We start from the raw sequence: 19,971 nt of genomic DNA on the forward strand, positions 1-19,971 counted from the left end.
CCATTTGGACCAGCTGTGCCCCCTCCGATACGCCACAGCCACAGTTTTTTGGAACACCTGAACTACCGTCTTCATGGGAGGTGTCAACTGGTAAATTGAAGGGAGCCCCCTATGCAGCTGATTGGCTAAAGCTTCAAACGAGGAGATAACTGCTGCTTCTATCACTGTAGCCTGATTGTTCGGGTCTGGATTGAGCCACCACCGGGCATAGACAAGCTGGCTGGCATAGAAATATAGCAGAAAATTCGGAAGGGCTAAACCACCTTTCGTGGCTGGGGCTTGAAGCATCCGGGTGGCTATACGTGGACGCTCACCTGCCCACACAAAGTTTCGTATACATGCATCCAGCCCTTTAAACCATTGCATTGGAGGTATAATTGGTGCGTTGTGAAAGGCATAGAGAAATTTGGGGAGGAAAACCATCTTCAGAATGTTAATGCGCCCAGGTAGGGACAATGGGAGAGTGGACCAATGCTGCACTTTCACTCTTAGGGAACTGAGTATCGGGGCTAGATTCAATTCCGTAAACTTTAACGGGTCTCTGTGTATTGCCATGCCTAGATAAGTAAAGGAGGATACCCATTGTAATTGAGGGTGCGGGTTCCTAGTACCACCGTTGTCAATAGGAAATAGGACTGACTTTGCCCAGTTTACCCTAAGGCCCGAGTAATCTCCAAAGTTTGTCACCTCCCTCAACAATTCCGTGAGAGCCTCCCTGGGGTTGGCCAGATACACCAGCATATCATCCGCATAAAGCGAGATTTTCTCTTCAAGTCTCTGTATTTTAAGCCCTTCAATTTCTCTGTTATTGCGGACTAGCACTGCCAGGGGTTCTATGGCCAGAGCAAATAAGAGGGGCGACATGGGGCATCCTTGCCTGGTACCCCTTGCCAGTGGGAAACTGTGGGAGAGTTTTGCATTCACCTGCACTCGAGCCACCGGGACATCATACAAGGCTTTTACCCACTTAATAAAGTGGTTCCCCAGGCCATACCGTTCCAACAAGGCCCACAAATACGGCCATTCAACAGTGTCAAACGCCTTTTCGGTGTCCAGTGCGACTACTACTCTCTCTCCTATAACTTCATGCGTCGCCCAGATATTATTATATAGTCTCCTGATATTTATGTCTGTGGCCTTATTCGGCATGAAACCTGTTTGATCTGGGTGTATTAGGTGTTCTATCACCCCTCTCAGCCTGGTGGCAAGGATTTTGGCTAAGACCTTGACGTCTGTATTCAACAAGGAAATGGGTCTATAAGACTCACACTTTTCGGGGGGTTTCCCTGCTTTCGGGATTAGGATAATGGTGGCTGCCTTCGAGCTGTCAGGTATTTTGGCCCCGTGAAGTATAGAGTTAAAGAGAGAACAAAGCCTGGGTGCCGCTATAGCGCTATGTGCTTTATACCACTCTATGGGGAGTCCATCCGGACCTGGGGCTTTCCCATTCGGGAAGTCATGAATAGCTGCTATAACCTCTTCTATGGAGATTCTTTGATTAAGGGGTTCTGCCTCTTCTACCCGTAGGCTAGGGAGTGGAATACTGTCAAGGTATTGAACGAGGGATTCAGGGGGGCGCTGGAATTTAGAACCCATTGATTTTTGATGTACATTAGTGATGAGCGAATTAACTCGCCAGCCATGGATTGGTGGCAAATTTTTTATGAATATTCCCCGGGAAAAATTTGCCGCAAAAAACGCAATTAACTTCAATGCATTTGGAGTGAGAAAAAAACGTAAAAAAATCATTGCATGTAAAAACGCCCATTGACTTCAATGCGTTTCTCAAATTTTTACCGTTTCGCGAATTTTTTCGCACTTTTGCAAATTTTTGGATCTAGAGTGAGAAAAAAACGTAAAAAATCATTGCAAGTAAAAAAGCCAATTGACTTCAATGCGTTTCTCAAATTTTCGCCGTTTTGCAAATTTTTTTCGCAGTTTCGCAAAGGAAAAAAGTCACCATAAGAAAAACGCCCATTGACTTCAATGCATTTGGAGTGAGAAAAAAACCCATAAAAAATCATTGCATGTAAAAACGCCCATGGACTTCAATGCGTTTCTCAAATTTTTGCCGTTTCCCTAATTTTTTCGCAGTTTTGCGAATTTTTGCATTTGGAGTGAGAAAAAAACGTAAAAAATCAATGCACGTAAAAACGCCCATTGGCTTCAATGCGTTTCACAAATTTTCACTGTTTTGCAAATTTTTTCAGTTTTGCAAAGAAAAAAAGTCGCCATAAGAAAAAACGCCCATTGACTTCAATGCATTTGGAGTGAGAATACAATGTAAAAAATCATTGCATGTAAAACGCCCATTGACTTATGCGTTTCTCAAATTTTCACCGTTTCACAAATTTTTTCGCAGTTTTGCAAATTTTTGCATTTGGAGTGAGAAAAAAACGTAAAAAATCATTGCATGTAAAAACGCCCATTGACTTCAATGCTTTTCTCAAATTTTCACAGTTTCGCAAATTTTTTCGCAGTTTCACAAAGAAAAAAAGTCGCCATAAGAAAAAACGCCCATTGACTTCAATGCATTTGGAGTGAGAAAAAAAAACGTAAAAAATCATTGCATGTAAAAACGCCCATTGACTTCAATGCTTTTCTCAAATTTTCACAGTTTCGCAAATTTTCGCAGTTTTGCAAAGAAAAAAAGTCGCCATAAGAAAAAACGCCCATTGACTTCAATGCATTTGGAGTGAGAATACAATGTAAAAAATCATTGCACGTAAAAACTCCCATTGAATTCAATGCGTTTCTCAAATTTTCGCAGTTTCGCAAATTTTTGCATTTGGAGTGAGAAAAAAACGTAGAAAATCATTGCATGTTAAAACGCCCATTGACATCAATGCGTTTCTCAAATTTTCGCCGTTTCGCAAATTTTTTTGCAGTTTCGCAAATTTTTCGGCGAAACAAAACGGGACAGATTCTCTTGTTACTAATGTATATAATCATGAAAGCTGCCCTGAGTCCCGGGCCTGGTGTTCTTACACCATAGATCTGTCATGTCCCTGGCCTTTCATGGTTTGCTTGCTACAAGAGCTCATTATTCATTCCTCCATTGCATGTTGAGTCTTGCTTCTCCATTCCCACTGTCACATTCCACTAAATATAGATTAATTCTAGTTAAATCACACGTGGAATGTTTGGGTATGTATGTATAGTATTCAGCAGGACGCAGGGGCTGCCAATCTAGGTTTATGTTCTATGCCATCTACAGGATCATGAATATAAAGAGCCATACCCAGTAATATTCTCTTTATTGGAATATAGTACAGGTATGGAACCCATTATCCAGAAAGCTCTGAATTACAGAAAGGCTGTCTCCCATAGACTCCATTATATCCAAATAATTTGAATTTTGACGATTTCCTTTTTCTGTGTAATAATAAAACAGTAGCTTGTACTTGATCCCAACTAAGATATAATTAATCCTTATTGGAAGCAAAACCAGCCTATTGGGTTTATTTAATGTTTACATCATTTTCTAGTAGAATTAAGGTATAAAGATCAAAATTACAGAAAGATCCATTATCTAGAAAACCCCAAGTCCCAAGCATTCTGGATAAAAGGTCCTATACCTGTATAACAATTCTCTTCAAATACAAATCATTGGATAACTGTTCCTAATTTCGGCCAGTAATGCAGCGGCACCTTTACATGCAAACTGCATTAGAAATCTGCATTGGACGGGATGTGGTTCTGCCCATGCATTTAGGCCAGGAATCCTTCACTTATTTGTTAGGGCCAAAAATGGGACCCAAATCTGTTTAGGGCAGGACCCCATGTTTTATCAGAAAAAATACAGTGCACAACAAGTTCTACACCAATTGTTGGGTTGTAATTAGAGATGCACCGAATCCACTACTTTAGGATTAGGCTGAATCCTTTGTGAAAGATTTGCCCAAATACCAAACCAAATTCTAATTTGCATATGTAAATTGGTAAAATGAGGGGAAAAGAGTAAAAAAAAAAAAATAATTTTTTAATTCCTTGTTTGTGTGACAAAAAGTCGCATGATTTTTTGTGTTCCGATTTGGTTCGGCCAGGCACTTGGATTCGCCCAATTCCGAATCCTGCTGAAAAAGGGCAAATTTTGGTCGAATCCCAAACGGAACCCTGGATTTGGTGCATCCCAGGTTGTAATTCTGATTCATTTACATCACTTGGGTCTAGGGTTGCCACCTTTTTTAAAAAAATGTACCGGCCAGTGATGGAGGGGCGGTAACGCCTGGACGTAAAAAGGGGCAGGCCACGGGTAAATGAGTGGGTGGTGATGTAAAAATGGGGCGGAGCCACGTGCAGCGTGATGCAAAAGGGGGCGGGCCCCATCGAAAAGAGGGGCAGAAGACGAAGGAGGGGTAAGTTTCAGCCGGAGGGCCAAGGGCTTTTGTTATAGGTATTACAAATTACCGGCAGCTACATTGCCAGTAAATTTGTAATACCGCCCCCGGCCCTGGCAGGTATTTTACCGCTTAGGCCGGTAAAATACCGGCCGGTTGGCAACCCTACTTGGGTCCACAGTGAAGAAGGTGCAGAATCAAAAGGATAAAGCTCTGTGCCCAGTATGTCATCTTTAATTGACAGTTTGCATCTGTTCCTGCAAGTTTTAATATTTGTCTGCCCTTTCTCTTGTCCCTGGATTCTGTGTAGCTTTCTTTGTAGCTTTCTGTGTAGCTGCTGCTGGCCCTGCCCATTGCCTTATTACTGAATTTGGGCCTGATCCAGTAGCGCTTCAGCTTGATGTCTGTTTTGGGCCCTTCTGCCCCTTTCCCCTGGTTCTCATTTATAGGTGACTCTTGTACCCCTGCAACTAAGATACGAACTACAAACTGGGAGTCCCAAACTTCGCCAAAAGGTTCTGCTTAAAGGAGAACCAAACCCCCTAACTAATGAAAACCCCTACTCTCCACAGCCCCCTTCCCTGTTCCCCCTGTACAGGTGTTAATACCTGTAAATGCCCCTAAGTCTTTAATTACCCGTCGGTGCAGAGTAAGCGCAGCGGAGCTCACGGGAGAGTCTTCAGTAAGTAAGCGCCGCGCAATATTCCTGTCCTGAACAACTGCACATGCACCAAAGCCACGGAAATTGCCGAAGGGACCCGAAGCGCCGGAACATGGCGCCCGTGAGCTCCACTGCACTGCATCAAGGGGTAATTAAATACTTAGGGGCATTTACAGGTATTAACACCTGTGCAGAGGGGAACAATGGAGGGGTAGGGGCTTTCATTAGTTGGGGAGTTTGGTTCTCCTTTAAGGGAAATGTAAACCCTCAAAACAAATGAATGTAAATTTGCTTCTACTCTGCTGAGTACATTTGCAACTGCCATTTCTTTATTTATTGTTTCCAATATATGAGCAGTTTTTACACCGCTAATATAAAGGAACTCAAACAAGGGCCCCACCTACAGGTCAGTCCTGCTGAGTGACCAGACAGTCAGGAGAACATTTCAGAAGAAGAAAAGGAAAGTCTTGTGATGCTGATCTGCTTATAGGGTTGCCACCCGGCCGGTATTTTACCGGCCTAGCCGGTAAAATACCTGCCAAAGCCGGGGCTGGTATTACAAATTTACCGGCAATGTAACTGCCGGTAAATTTGTAATACGATCAAAAGGAGCCCTCGGCCTGCCCCCAATCCCCTGCAACTTACCTTTTCTTTTGCCTCTTCTAGCGTCCGTGGCGTGGCCTCGCCCCTTTTGACGTCACATCCCGCCCCTTTGAGGCCCCGCCCCCAGCAGCCGGTAAATTTTTTTTATAAAAGGTGGCAACCCTATCTGCTTAGAGAAAGCCAGGTGACTCTTCCATGCTCACTAACTTCATTTTTTGAGCAAAGCAACATCACAAGACATTCTTTTGCTCACTAAAGGTGGGCATTGAAAGTACTATTTCTATTTTTGCAGATGATACTAAATTGTGCAGAACTATAGGTTCCATGCAGGATGCTGCCACTTTGCAGAGGGATTTGTCTAAGTTGGGAAACTGAGCAGCAAACTGGAAAATGAGGTTCAATGTTGATAAATGCAGGTTATGCACTTTGGCAAAAATAATATAAATGCAAGTTATACACTAAATGGCAGTGTGTTGGGAGTTTCCTTAAATGAGAAGGATCTAGGGGTCTTTGTAGATAACACGTTGTCTAATTCTGGGCAGTGTCATTCTGTGGCTACTAAAGCAAATAAAGTTCTGTCTTGCATAAAAAGGGGATACACTCAAGGGAAGAAAACATAATTATGTCTCTTTATAGGTCCCTGGTGAGGCCTCATCTGGAGTATGCAGTGCAGTTTTGGACTCCAGTCCTTAAGAGGGATATAAATGAGCTGGAGAGAGTGCAGAGACTAAGTGCAACTAAACTGGTTAGAGGGAGGGAAGACTTAAATTATGAGGGGAGACTGTCAAGGTTGGGGTTGTTTTCTCTGGAAAAAAGGCGCTTGCGAGGGGACATGATTACACTTTACAAGTACATTAGAGGACATTATAGACAAATAGCAGGGGACCTTTTTACCCATAAAGTGGATCACCGTACCAGAGGCCACCCCTTTAGACTAGAAGAAAAGAACTTTCATTTGAAGCAACGTAGAGGGTTCTTCACAGTCAGGACAGTGAGGTTGTGGAATGCACTGCCGGGTGATGTTGTGATGCTGATTCTGTTAATAACTATAAGAATGGCTTGGATGATTTTTTGGACAGACATAATATCAAAGGCTAAAATTAAAGAATGAGGAGAGCAATGTTCAATAGCAAAAACGCTGTGGTTGTGTTTATTAAAAGCTACTACACGACATGTTTCGGGTTATTATATACCCTTTCTCAAGTGACACAAGGGTATATAATAACCCGAAACATGTCGTGTAGTAGCTTTTAATAAACACAACCACAGCGTTTTTGCTATTGAACAGTGCTCTCCTGATTCTTTAATTTTTGTCATTTGTTGGGATAGCGGTTTACCCAAGCGAGGATTGATGCATTCCTAAAAAGACTGAAAAGGCAGTGCGGAGGACATCATTTGTATTTTGCAATAATATCAAACGCTATTGTGATACTAAACTCTATAGTTAGTATAGATATGGGTATATAGAATTTATGTGAAAGTAGGGAGGAGTGTGTGTATGGATGCTGGGTTTTCATTTGGAGGGGTTGAACTTGATGGACTTTGTCTTTTTTCAACCCAATTTAACTATGTAACTATGTAACAGATGACAAAAGAGCAATTTTACATGAATGTGCTGATTTACAGTTCTATTTGCGATATAAACTAGGGGCTGTTGGAAGATGAGGGGAAATGGAAAATGAGAAGAAAGTGGCTGTAACTGGGCAGAACTGGGTCTCTCATATAATATTGCTTCACTTCATGAAACCACTATCATATTTACAGGAAAATCTTCAAGAAGCATCTGGGCCAAACCACATTTTCAATGTTATTTCCGTGTTATCAAACTGTGTGTGTGTCGATATAACCGGCTCTTATTTCAGGAGCCCTTATTGTGCCATTCTCTGTTTCTCTGCAGCATCACTAGCGCTGCCAACATGGGACAATAAAGAAAACACTGTATCCCTGCAGTGAGAGCACAAATCATTATCTTACAGGTAACAGGAAACTTTCTGTCTGTCCCCGGGAATGAGATAAGATGCCCTTTCACACAAGTTTTCATTACTTTGCTCTATAAAGTTACCAAGGTAGTGGCAAAATTAATTAGGAACTGGGGGGGGGCTGGAGAAAGCCTCTGCTGGAGATGTTTAGTAATGGATTTAATATTATTGTTAAGTATGGGACCTGTTATCCACACTGCTAGGGGACCTGGTGTCTTCCAGATAACAGATCTTTCCATAATTTAGATCTTTCCCCCTTAAAGCTCCCCATAGACGCGCCGATTCTTCTTGTCGAACGACCGATTTTAGGGAAGCCCGACCAATCCTTCGAAATTATCGTGCGGTTAGTGGGATTCAAACGATCGTACGTCTTACGATTTTTTGGCCGACATCTGTCGGGAAATTGATCGGCCAGGTGAAAAAATCTTTGTCGGTCCCAGTGCAATCTATCTATGTTTGCAGGGCCAAGCAGGCAGCTCCCCTTTGTTTTCCTGGCAAATTGGTCTTTTTAGTTGATGGTAAATTCGTACTATCATTCTCAGAAGATCATGGTCTCACGATCAGGATCTGATCTTTTAAAAATCTCAACATCTATGGCCAGCTTTAGTCTACTAGAAGATCCTTTAAACGTTAAATAAAAACCCAATAGGCTGGTTTTGCTTCCAATAAGGATTAATTATATCTTAGTTGGGATCAAGTACACGTTACTGTTGTATTATTACAGAGAAAAGGGAAATCATTTTTAAAAATTTAGATTATTTGGATAAAATGGCGTCTATGGAGACAACCTTTCTGTAATTTGGAGCTTTCTGGATAACAGGTTTCCAGATAACAGATCCCATACCTGTACGGTCATTTGATTGGCAGGGGGAGCCCTATAGGGCTGAATAATGCCGGTGGAGACTTAAAACTTGCCATGCCTTTTTCTGCCTGTTTCAATAACAGCCAACAATAAGTTTTCTAATTCACTGTAAAAGACTGTAGCACAGGTATGGGATCCATTATCCGGAAACTCATTATCCAGAAAGCTCCAAATTTCAGAAAGGCAATCTTCCAACTAGAGTCAAGGGAGGGAATTGCACAGAGAAAGAGACAAAAGCTTGGGTAGAGCTGCCATAGTAAATGTATTTCAAATGGTCGGGGAGTCTATTAATGGTGAGTTATAGGGACTCGCCCCAGTTGCCAGGGAAATTAAAAAAATTGATTTAATATCACATTAAAATGGTACATACTGACCCGTGACCCCATATGGCCCACTTTATGTGTTTCATACCCTGGGGGTTACTTAGACACCTATGAGTAAGTATCGGAGGGTATGAAACGCATAAAGTGGGCCATACGGGGTCAGTATGTACTAGGGATGCACCAAATCCACTATTTTGAATTCGGCCGAATCCTTTGTGAAAGATTCGGCTGAATACCAAACCCCAATCCTAATTAGCATATGCAAATTAGGGGTGGAAAGGGGAAAACATTTTTTACTTCCTTGTTTTGTGACAAAAAGTCACGCAATTTCCCTATTAGGATTCGGATTTGGTTCGGCCGGGGAGAAGGATTCGGCCGAATCCTGGCTGAATCCCGAACAGAATCCTGCATTCGGTGCATCCCTAGTATGTACCATTTTAATGTGATATTAAATCAATTTTTGAATTTTATCTAATACTGAGTTATGGGACATACACTTTATATATATATTTAATTAGAGCTGCCTTAGGCCTCTTTGTCTGATGCTTGTGAATAATCAATGATGGCGAGGGCCTGAGGAAACCAACCTCAGAAGAAGTGCCCAGGTGAGAGGCAGAACCATCTATAGTTCTGATGCTGAACCAGCTAATGATCAGGCCTATTCTGTTGATTAGAGCCAGGTATATGGCAGCCAGCAACTAGGGCTCCATCAAGGACTTTGGCAATGTCAGTGCAGGGCCACCATGACCGACTGAGGACAATCTAGTTCCATACAGAATGGCTCGTGGTCCTCTTTGTAACTGGACACACGCAGGCCAGAAGGACCCCCATATAACGATAGAGAACCTAAGCCATAACATAATAATAATAACATCAGAAGCAGTTTGAGCAACCCTGGGAAGGTGCTGAAGCTATAGAGATTACAATTGTGGATGAAGTTTTTCTCTGTTGAATATAAAATATCATGTGCTGGTGTTGGCAAGGGCAAATTAGCCTCATCTCATGACAAGTACCATCGACCTGCACATTGGGCTGACAATGAAAGCTTCTGTGCAAGTCTCCTGGTTCTGTCCCCCCACACGTCAACCTGAGGAACAGAAAAACCAGACGAAATAAGAAACGTTGTCTGCGAACTTTATGGGTTGCTGCACCAGTTGACTTCTTAAGAACAGACTCCTCGGGGCAAATTCACTAAGCGCCGAACGCTAGCGTTAATTCGCTAGCGTTTGGCATTTTCGTTACTGCGCACATTCACTAACGAACGCTGGCGTAGTTTCGCTAGTGTTACTTCGCACCCTTACGCCAGGCGAATTTTCGCTAGCGACGTAACAACGCAAATTCACTAACTTGCGCAGTGTACTGAACGCTACCTTTTACGCTAGACTTCCTTCGCCACCTCAGACCAGGCGAAGCGCAACAGAGTAGATAGGGATTGCTTCAAAAAAAGTCAAAATTTTTTCTAAGTCCCAAAAAACGCTGGCGTGTTTTCTACATTATGGGTGATAGGCTGAAAAAGATCAAAAAATTTTTTGGGGCTCCCCTCCTTCCCCCCTACATTTCCTGACTCATGGCAACTTACCTATACAGTGGGCACATGTGTAGGGCAAAATAAAATTTATATTTGATGATTTGAAGGTTTCCCAGGCATTTGTAGTGCTGATACGTATTCCTCCATTGAAATTTGAATTTGGCGCCGTATGCAAATTAGCCTTCGCTAGCGTAACTTCGCTTCGCTTAGCGAATCAACGCTAGCGCAACTTCGCAACCTTACGCTACCCCTGTGCGCAACTTCGGATTTTAGTGAATTTGCGGAGCCCTGGCGAAACTACGCCTGGCGCAACTTCGCATCTTAGTGAATTTGCCAAAGATATGAATTATTGGATGATGTAGTCCTTTCGTTGTTTAGTTTGGTTCAACTTCAGAGTTAGGCACCGCCAGACCTAGTGACTTTCACAATATAAAGAATAGACTCTGGAGAACCAATTGCTGATTAGTGATTCATTTATTCAAAACCAGTGCACGACATGTTTCGGGCCCAGTGGCCCTTCCTCAGGTGCTTGTACAAGCACCTGAGGAAGGGCCACTGGGCCCGAAACATGTCGTGCACTGGTTTTGAATAGATGAATCACTAATCAGCAATTGGTTCTCCAGAGTCTATTCTTTATATTTAGTGAATTTGCCCCCTGTCAAGTTCTGCACTGCCACCTGCTGGCCATTCCACAAACTGCACTTTAGCATTCTGGTTTGGGAATTATTACAGATTAAAAGGGGTGCTTCACCTTTAAAGGGATACTGTCATAGGAAAACATTTTTTCCCCCCAAAACGCATCAGTTAATAGTACTGCTCCAGCAGAATGCTGCACTGAAATCCAATTCTCAAAAGAGCATACAGATGTTTTTATATTTAATTTTGAAATCGGACATGGGGCTAGACATATTGTCAGTTTCCCAGCTGCCCCCAGTCATGTGACTTGTGCCTGCTCTTTAGGATGGAACTACTTTCTGGCAGGCTGTTATTTCTCCTACTCAATGTAACTGAATGTGTCTCAGTGGGACTTGGCTTTTACTATTGAGTGTTGTTCTTAGATCTACCAGGCAGCCGTTATCTTGTGTTAGGGAGCTGTTATCTGGTTACCTTCCCGTTGTTCTTTTGTTTGGCTGCTGGGGAGGGAAGGGGGTGATATCACTCCAACTTGCAGTACAGCAGTAAAGAGTGACTAAAGTTTATCAGAGCACAAGTCATATGACTGGGGGCAGCTGGGAAACTGACAATATGTCTAGTCCCATGTCAGATTTCAAAATTGAATATAAAAAAATCTGTTTGCTCTTTTGAAAGATGGATTTTGGTGTAGAATTCTGCTTGATCAGCACTATTAATTGATGAATTTTCAAAACAACACGTTTTCCCATGACAGTATCCCTTTAAGTTAACTTTTAGTATACTATAGAATGGCCTACAATCAGCACATTTTTATTTAGTCTTCATTATCTTTTAACTGGTTTTGAATTATTTGCCTTATTCTGACTGTTTTCAGATTTCAAATGGGGGTCACTACCACCCATCTAAAAACAAACGCTCTGTAAGGCTATACGTTTATTGTTATTGCTACTTTATATTACTTATCTTTCTATTTATGCCTCTCCTATTCATATCCCAACCTCTTATTCAAATCAATGCATGGTTGCTAGTATAATTAAACTCCTAGCAACCAAATTGCTGCAATTGCTACATGGAGATGCTGAATAAAAAGCAAAATAACTCAAAAAACACAAATAATAAAAAATGAAAACCAATTGCAATTTGTCTCAGAATATCAAGCTCTACGTCATACTGTAAGCTCATGTGAAGGTGAATACCCTCTTTAATAACATATACACAATATAACATTACATTGGAAAGATCCATATGCAAGTCCCAAAATACTTAAGTGGTACAGGTATGGGACCGGTTATCCAGAAAGCTCGGGACTTGGTGTTTTACGGATAACGGCTCTTTCCATAATTCGGATCTTCATACCTTAAAGGGGACACGTCACCCAAAAAAATGATTCCAAACCTATTTTTATCTCGTTATTCATGAAAAGTTAACTTTAATTACACTGTATAAATTATATGAATCTTGTTTCCTTTGATCTGGGAACTAATAATTATAGCAAGCAGGCAGGCAGGCAGGACACTGTTATTAAGGCAAGTCTTGCATCATCTCAGAATCTTGTTTGTGCAGCAGAACGGGGGACCTGATGTCCATCCCCATACACTGGTTATACAATTAAACGGAAAAGAGAGGGGGAATGTGGGGAGAGCAGTGATATCTAGTAAGGGCTGAATGGAAAGTGAAAGTAATTGCTTGCCCCACTTCTTTGCCTAATACATAGAGGAGGGGCAGGCAATATTTGATTGACAGCTGAGATTTTTAAGAGTTTACACCAGCTATGAATTCGATAAAAAAAAAAAGAATTTGGATTTCACGTTTTATTTGAAAAGGACTTTTATTATACAGATTTTATGTCTGGGTGACAGGTTCCCTTTAAGTCTACTAGAAAATCATGTAAACCTTAAATAAGCCCAATACGCAGGGGTTGCCTCCAATAGAGATTACATATATTTCAGTTGGGTACTGTTTTATTATTACAGAGAAAAGGGAAATCATTTTTAGAAGAGTGCATTATATGGATAAAATGGGAGACGGACTTCCCAGAATTTGGAGCTTTATTGATAGGGGGATTCCATACCTGTATGTATTAAAGTATTTTGGCACATTCATCTGTATCTCTCTATAGCAATCTATCTACACCCAAATTTTATCTCCATTGGCAAAGGACAGAGGCTATTGATGCCGCTCATTCCCAAACCCATTCTCCTGGGCTGGAAATACCGCTGCCTCTACAAAAGCCCTCCCCCGTCTGCTCCTGCCTAACACCCTGTCTATTGGGTCTCGTAATGTTCTTTTATTGCCATGTGCTTTCCAGGGTCATTGAATGCTTGCGTATGTGTGTATGTATATATTATACACACACGGGTATAACCATGTGACCTTCTACATGAGGTTATTTGGGGACACACACATAATAATAAAGGACAAAGAGTACTTGAATAGTCCAGGAATTATACATACCCAGAGCTGAAGTAGCAGTCTGGTCCATTTCCCAATTCTCCTCTAGTTCTCAATTTCACCCCCAACAGCATTTCTAACCCATTGCTGCTTTATGAAAGACGTTACTAAACAGTTTGTCATTGCTACACGTGTGTAGAAACGCTGCGGATTCTGTGCCAACATGATGCCATCATTTGCATAGAACAAGGGAGGAGAGAAGTTACTGTGTTTGAAGAACAAGCAAGACCTTACTTAAAGGAACAGTAACACCAAAAAATGAAGGTGTTTTAAAGGAATGAATAGAGAATATAGCGTCAGCTTGCACTGGTAAAACTGATGTGTTTGCTTCAGAAACACAATTATAGTTGATATAATCAAGCAGCTGTGTAGCCATGGGGGCAGCCATTCAAGCACAGGATACACAGTAGATAACAGATAAGTACTGAAGAATCCTATTGTATGCTGCAGAGCTTATCTGTTATCTGCTGTGTATTCTGTGCCTTTTCTCCTTTTTCAGCTTTGAATGGCTGCCCCCATGGCTACACAACAGCTTGTTTATATAAACTATAGTAGTGTTTCTGAAATAAACACACGAGTGTAGCACAGCAGTATATTATATGTTCATTAGTTTAAAAAAAACTTTCATTTTTGGTGTTACTGTTCCTTTAAGAACAATATGGCAGCCCACTAATATCTACACTCAGTGCAGGGTGACCGTATATTGGCTGCATTTATTAAGACTAGTAGAGTTCTCAGTATATCCCATCTTACCATCCCAATAAATACAGTTCGGGTGTATGCCTCCTTCCAGCCTCTCTTCAAGTAGTGATGCCTAACCTGAGGCCCTCCTGCTGTTGTTGAGCTATAGGTTTCAGCATCTCAGAAGCGTTTTGTTATGCTGGGGTCCTACAAACTCCTACATGGGTTAGCCACAGCTATTAGGTTAGAAAATCTCTAGTAATGAGAATATCTTTACTATTGCCTGACCATATCCATGGGTGATGGCACAACTATTTCCGGGCCAGAACTTTCGTAAATTGTTGTCTGTCAATTAATGGCCAAATAATATCTGATTTTTTTCTACTTCAATCCTACAATTTAAATCCGAATGGTTTGTTTGAGATCGGGGCATTAAAAATGACAACCAACATCCAAAAGTTAAGTCGTACCAGGAATAAAATCTCAATGTCTATGGCAAGCAGTAGGATCATGTATTTCCTATTGTACATTATATAGTGAATAAAGTACCCTCTATTGCAAAATATAAGGATATTATGAGTCACCAAGAAGTTCCATGACTGTATAAAAGCACGAGGCCAAAGGGCGAGTGTTTTTATACAGGTCTTGGAACTGAGGTGACTTCTAATATCCTCATATTTGGCAACAGGAGGTACTTTATTTATTATAATACACTATAATACATTATAAAAGTTTCAGTGAGTCATGTGACAAATGACGTAAACTCAATTAATAATAAGCTCCGATTATACTGTAACGGATGACACCACTAGTCACCATTTATAAGGTGACTAATATAATTTACAGGATATTCATGGCTCTTATAAGGGTATTGTTTCCATTACGTTTTAAGCAACAATGCAGGTAGTGACTTTATACTGGCAGGACTTACTATATCCTAGTTTAATAAAGTACATAATTTTGTAATAAACAAGTTTTAATGGTTTGCGTGATGAGAGATCAGTGGGACTGCTCGCCTCTATATAGAGACTGAAGGAAAATGAGAGAAGAAGATCTGTGGCTAATGGAAAGCGATGGCGATGGGTGCACCTTCCTCCTTAATCTTGCCATCTTGTTATATGGAAACTGTTGTATTTGTATTAATATCGTCTCCCACGCTCTGATACTGCTCTCCTTTTAACCTCAGGGTGATGGCAGAGATCTTGCACAGCACAGAGTACAAGGAGAGATATGTCCTGCAAATGCTTTCTTTGTTACTCCTGCATTTCTGGAAGAGGGTGGGGGAGTTTGGATATTGTTTTTGTGTTGGGGTGGTATAAACGCCATATGGACAAAAACAAGACAAGTTTGGCCTTGTCAATTGGTGGAGGGTTTTGGACTGTTGCCTATGGACAGAGGAATGGACTCTGTGGACAGGAGGGTTTGTTGCATTTTTTGATTTACTGATATGTTACGTGTGAATTAAAGTAAGTATTTTTTTTTTTAATAAAAATCTCTATATAGAGACAGTTGGATAGCATTGGCCTAAATATTACTTCTAGACGGCATTAAAGGGGAACTAACTCCTATGGGTTTTTTTACTGCTGGCCCCACCCCATCTGCAGATGCTTTTCATTCACATTCTGCCTACAAGCGACTAGCACTGTGAGCTGTGGGTCCCTCTTGAAGACACCATATTGCAATACCAGGCAATCTACGTCTGAAAGCACCAGTATCTGACCCAGGGAGCAAAAATAGCCCAAAACTAGTGCAACATCTAAGCTCCGATCTTGTAACAGGACAAAGCTGAGATTTTCACTGTCCCTTTAACTTGTATGCCCTGCAAACCCCCCCCCCCCCCGAACCAATAATTAAGAGAAACAAGTGGGAAATATTGATGTAATTTATTGATCTGTTTCTTTGCAGCAGCTACTGTAAACTAACGGCACATGAACTCCCAGAGCCTGGAAATTTTTATACCAAGGTTCAAGCTCAAGCTATTTGGGGGCTGAAGAAGTAACCCCTTGTATACCAAAGTCTGTTTCCAAGATGTCGGTGCCAATTTAATGACACTGCACCGTCTGATATTATCTACAGGTTTACAAGAATTACAGACAGACTTAAAAGTACGGCGCACCGATACGAATTCTGCACGAGTTTATTGCTGGTCACACTCTGCTGTGGTGCAATAAGCAAAGAGGAGAGCTGGTAGAAAATATAAATATACATAACTACAGTTCACAGGAAATGCATAAAATGTTTATATTTATGCATAATTACATTTTTTAATTTTTTCTAAGCAGCGATTTCTTCCATACACACTTGAGCCATCCCACATACATAGAATACGAACAAGCCCTGTATACCTCCAGTATGTTGGTACTGGCAACTATCGCCCCCTAGAGGACAAATGGATGGCAGGAATCTCTGAGATGTTCGGCACAAAGGCCACCCATACATAGTTTGCTAATACACCGGAGACTTCACACAAACGTTGGGTGTTTGTGTGATAGTAACACAAAGGAATAGGATAAAAAGTTGGACAGAACGATCCTGGGTAATCAGTCAGAGCTCTCCTCTATTGGGGGTGTTGAGCCAAGACTTCATAAAAAGCACCTGAGAGATGTGCTCACCCAAGAGCGTCCCAATATCACAGTAACCCTGCTGTTACCAATCACCCAAGAACCTTCTTCCCTGTCACCGAGCCAATACGTGGCACTGATAGAAGGTAACGGTTGTTGCCAGGATGAATCAATGTTTCCTCACCGGCAGCGATACGTTATTATGTGCCAATGGTTAGCGCATTGGTGTCACAGGAGAGAAGGTCTAGGGATCAGTTAACAGCAGGATTTAACCTCAGCAACCCTTCTGGCTAATGTCTCCTCCTGAGGATTTGGAAGTGTCCATGGTTGTGAATATCTGCAAAGAGAGGAAAGATCAGAGTAACTATGTGTCTCCCCCCCCTTACCAATAATTCCATATGAAAGTGTCACATTGTATCCTGTACTGCCCTATCACATTCAAGGTACAAAACATGGGGACAACTACATATCTAAAATTGAAAAATATATTCCCAGTCAATACTCTCAAAGTTAAAAAATCACTCTTTATTTATCATAAATATTAAAAAGTAGGCATACAGACCAATTGATGCTCCGCCTTATGCGTTTCGCACCCACAGGCACTTATTCATAGGCATTACTGTTGTTACATTTGGTCACAGAATTTATACCCCATGAAATCCCTCCCCAAATGTTAAAACCAATCACGTGTTGCCACCTCAAGTTTCTTTTCTTAAAGCAACATACATATCAAATTGGTCATATTAGTATTGTTTCTCTGCCCATACAACTCTATATGTCCATATAAAGTTGTATGGGGCAGATAAGAGAATGTGACATATACAAATAATATTATTAGGAGAGAGTACATAATGTAATGGGGCAGTGATTGCCATTTAAATGCTTGTTTAAATGTGGGTATCCTAATATAAAATAGTTCTGAGATGTAACAGAGTATAGGCAGAGAAACAATACTAATATGACCAATTTGATATGTATGTTGCTTTAAGAAAAGAAACGTGAGGTGGCAACACGTGATTGGTTTTAACGTTTGGGGAGGGATTTCCTGGGGTATAAATTCTGTGACCAAATGTAACAACAGTAATGCCTATGAATAAGTGCCTGTGGGTGCGAAACGCGTAAGGCGGAGCATCAATTGGTCTGTATGCCTACTTTTTAATATTTATGATAAATAAAGAGTGATTTTTTAACTTTGAGAGTATTGACTGGGAATATATTTTTGAATTTTTGATTTGGGTGCCCTTTGGAGTTGGGGGCTATATTCCAGCACTTTTGGCCCCTTTTTTGACAGACCTGTATAGACTGCAGCAGCTGAGTAGCAAGTGTTTTTTTGGACAACTACATATCTGTCAGCTAACAAACCTGTCCCCAGCTCTTACATCTGTAATATCCTAGGAATGGAGGAGCTGAAGAACAGATTCTTTTGAGTTGAAGGATACTTGGTCCATGATTATAAAATTGACTCGTACATACCTCAGCACATGTAGGGTGGATTCCAATAGTTTCATCAAGCTTTTCTTTGGTCAGGCCACACTTCATTGCAGCACCAAAGCCCTGAGTGATTTCTCCAGCATTTGGACCCAGTACATGGAAACCAATGACTCGATCCTGTGTATGGATTAGAAGCAAAATATTATCAGCAATCGTCTATTATGCTGATCAGTAAAGCAAAGGAACACCTTGTGTCTAAGGCAAGCATCTTTAAAAAAGCACTTGTAGCTGCGGGATATCAGGTATTTTATGACAAGTAGCCTATAGTAACAGTGGGATAATAGTCTCTGGGAAGGGAGTGTGACTGTGGGATAGCAGGTATAGTAGGGAGAGATGGTGTCTATAGTAACAGTGGGATAATAGTCTCTGGGAAGGGAGTGTGACTGTGGGATAGCAGGTATAGTAGGGAGAGATGGTGCCTATAGTAACAGTGGGACAATAGTCTCTGGGAAGGGAGTGTGACTGTGGGATAACAGGTATAGTAGGGAGAGATCGTGTCTATAGTAACAGTGGATAATAGTCTCTGGGAAGGGAGTGTGACTGTGGGATAGCAGGTATAGTAGGGAGAGATGGTGTCTATAGTAACAGTGGAATAATAGTATCTGGGAAGGGAGTGTGACTGTGGGATAGCAGGTATAGTAAGGAGAGATGGTGCCTATAGTAACAGTGGGATAATAGTCTCTGGGAAGGGACTGTGACTGTGGGATAGCAGGTATAGTAGGGAGAGATGGTGCCTATAGTAACAGTGGGATAATAGTCTCTGGGAAGGGAGTGTGATTATGGGATAGCAGGTATAGTAGGGAGAGATGGTGCCTATAGTAACAGTGGGATAATAGTCTCTGGGAAGGGAGTGTGACTGTGGGATAGCAGGTAAAGTAGGGAGAGATGGTGCCTATAGTAACAGTGGGATAATAGTCTCTGGGAAGGGAGTGTGGCTGAGGGATAGCACAGAGTCACTGGAAAGCAGAGGAATTTTCAAAGTTTTATTAACTCACAATAAAACAAAGTGAGGAAGGGGTTGCATTACACTGTGGGCATACAGGCAAGTGCACAAGGAGTGTTGGCTGAACTGCTCTTAGCCTGCAATTTTCAACAGGGAAAGAAGCAGATTGGATCTCTTTTGCATCTCTGTGTATCAGCACAAAAAAAAGGGACAGCTTCACACTTAGTGCAGGTACACAGAGCAGAATGGACAGACAAAAAAAAAAAAAAAGGTGGAGGGAACCTGCTTTTTTTAGTTACCGGTAGTTAGTATATTTCTGTAAGTTGAAATAGTGTTTATACCTAAATTAGATCATATCAAAAAGGGGGGTATATTTTCCCTTTAAGAAACATGTAGAAAACCAGGGCTGGGATGGAGAAGGGTCCACTGGCTGGAAAGACTGTAGGACTCACAGTGAGTTGATGTGCTTTTCATACTTTGGTACAAACAACATAATGTTGAAAGCTTCGAATGGAATCTGCTGCTTGAAAAACAAGAACAACTGAGGAACGGATTGCCTCAGTCAGGATATTGAGTGCAATTTGAAAAAACCCACAAAATAAGAGAGAAATCAGCTTGCTGTGGGAAAAGTGAACTCTCCCAGCACAAAGAAGAGGCCTAGCAATTTGTCAAGAGTTGGTAATGTTTGGCGCTGCACGTGATCATTTGCACAAGCAGAGTTAGGTCACAGTCACACAGCTGAATTATTCACCACTCCAGCCTTTTATACATTACTTTTAAGGCTAAAATTTTTTATTTTGCACATCCGATCTATTTACCCAGTTTTTATTTTTACACTGAACAATTCCTTTAATGAATTCTCTTATGTGGAGAGACTGTGCAGGCAGGGTCAGTATACAGTCTGCTACAGATACA

General features: G+C 41.4%; 1 protein-coding gene across 1 annotated transcript in view; it reads right to left on the reverse strand.

Moving 5' to 3' along the window:
• Positions 1-15,925: 15,925 nt before the first annotated feature.
• txnrd3.L (thioredoxin reductase 3 L homeolog) overlaps positions 15,926-19,971 on the reverse strand; it is a 30,645-nt gene continuing 26,599 nt past the window's right edge. Inside the window, exons 15-16 of the mRNA NM_001094191.3 lie at positions 18,096-18,230; positions 15,926-16,959 (exon numbers count right to left, since the gene is read on the reverse strand). Coding sequence (NP_001087660.2) covers positions 16,891-16,959; positions 18,096-18,230 — 204 coding nt within the window. The 3' untranslated portion in view covers positions 15,926-16,890. The remainder of the gene's footprint in view (positions 16,960-18,095; positions 18,231-19,971) is intronic.

The sequence above is a fragment of the Xenopus laevis genome, chromosome 4L, assembly GCF_017654675.1.
Source record: "Xenopus laevis strain J_2021 chromosome 4L, Xenopus_laevis_v10.1, whole genome shotgun sequence".
NCBI lineage: Eukaryota > Metazoa > Chordata > Amphibia > Anura > Pipidae > Xenopus > Xenopus laevis.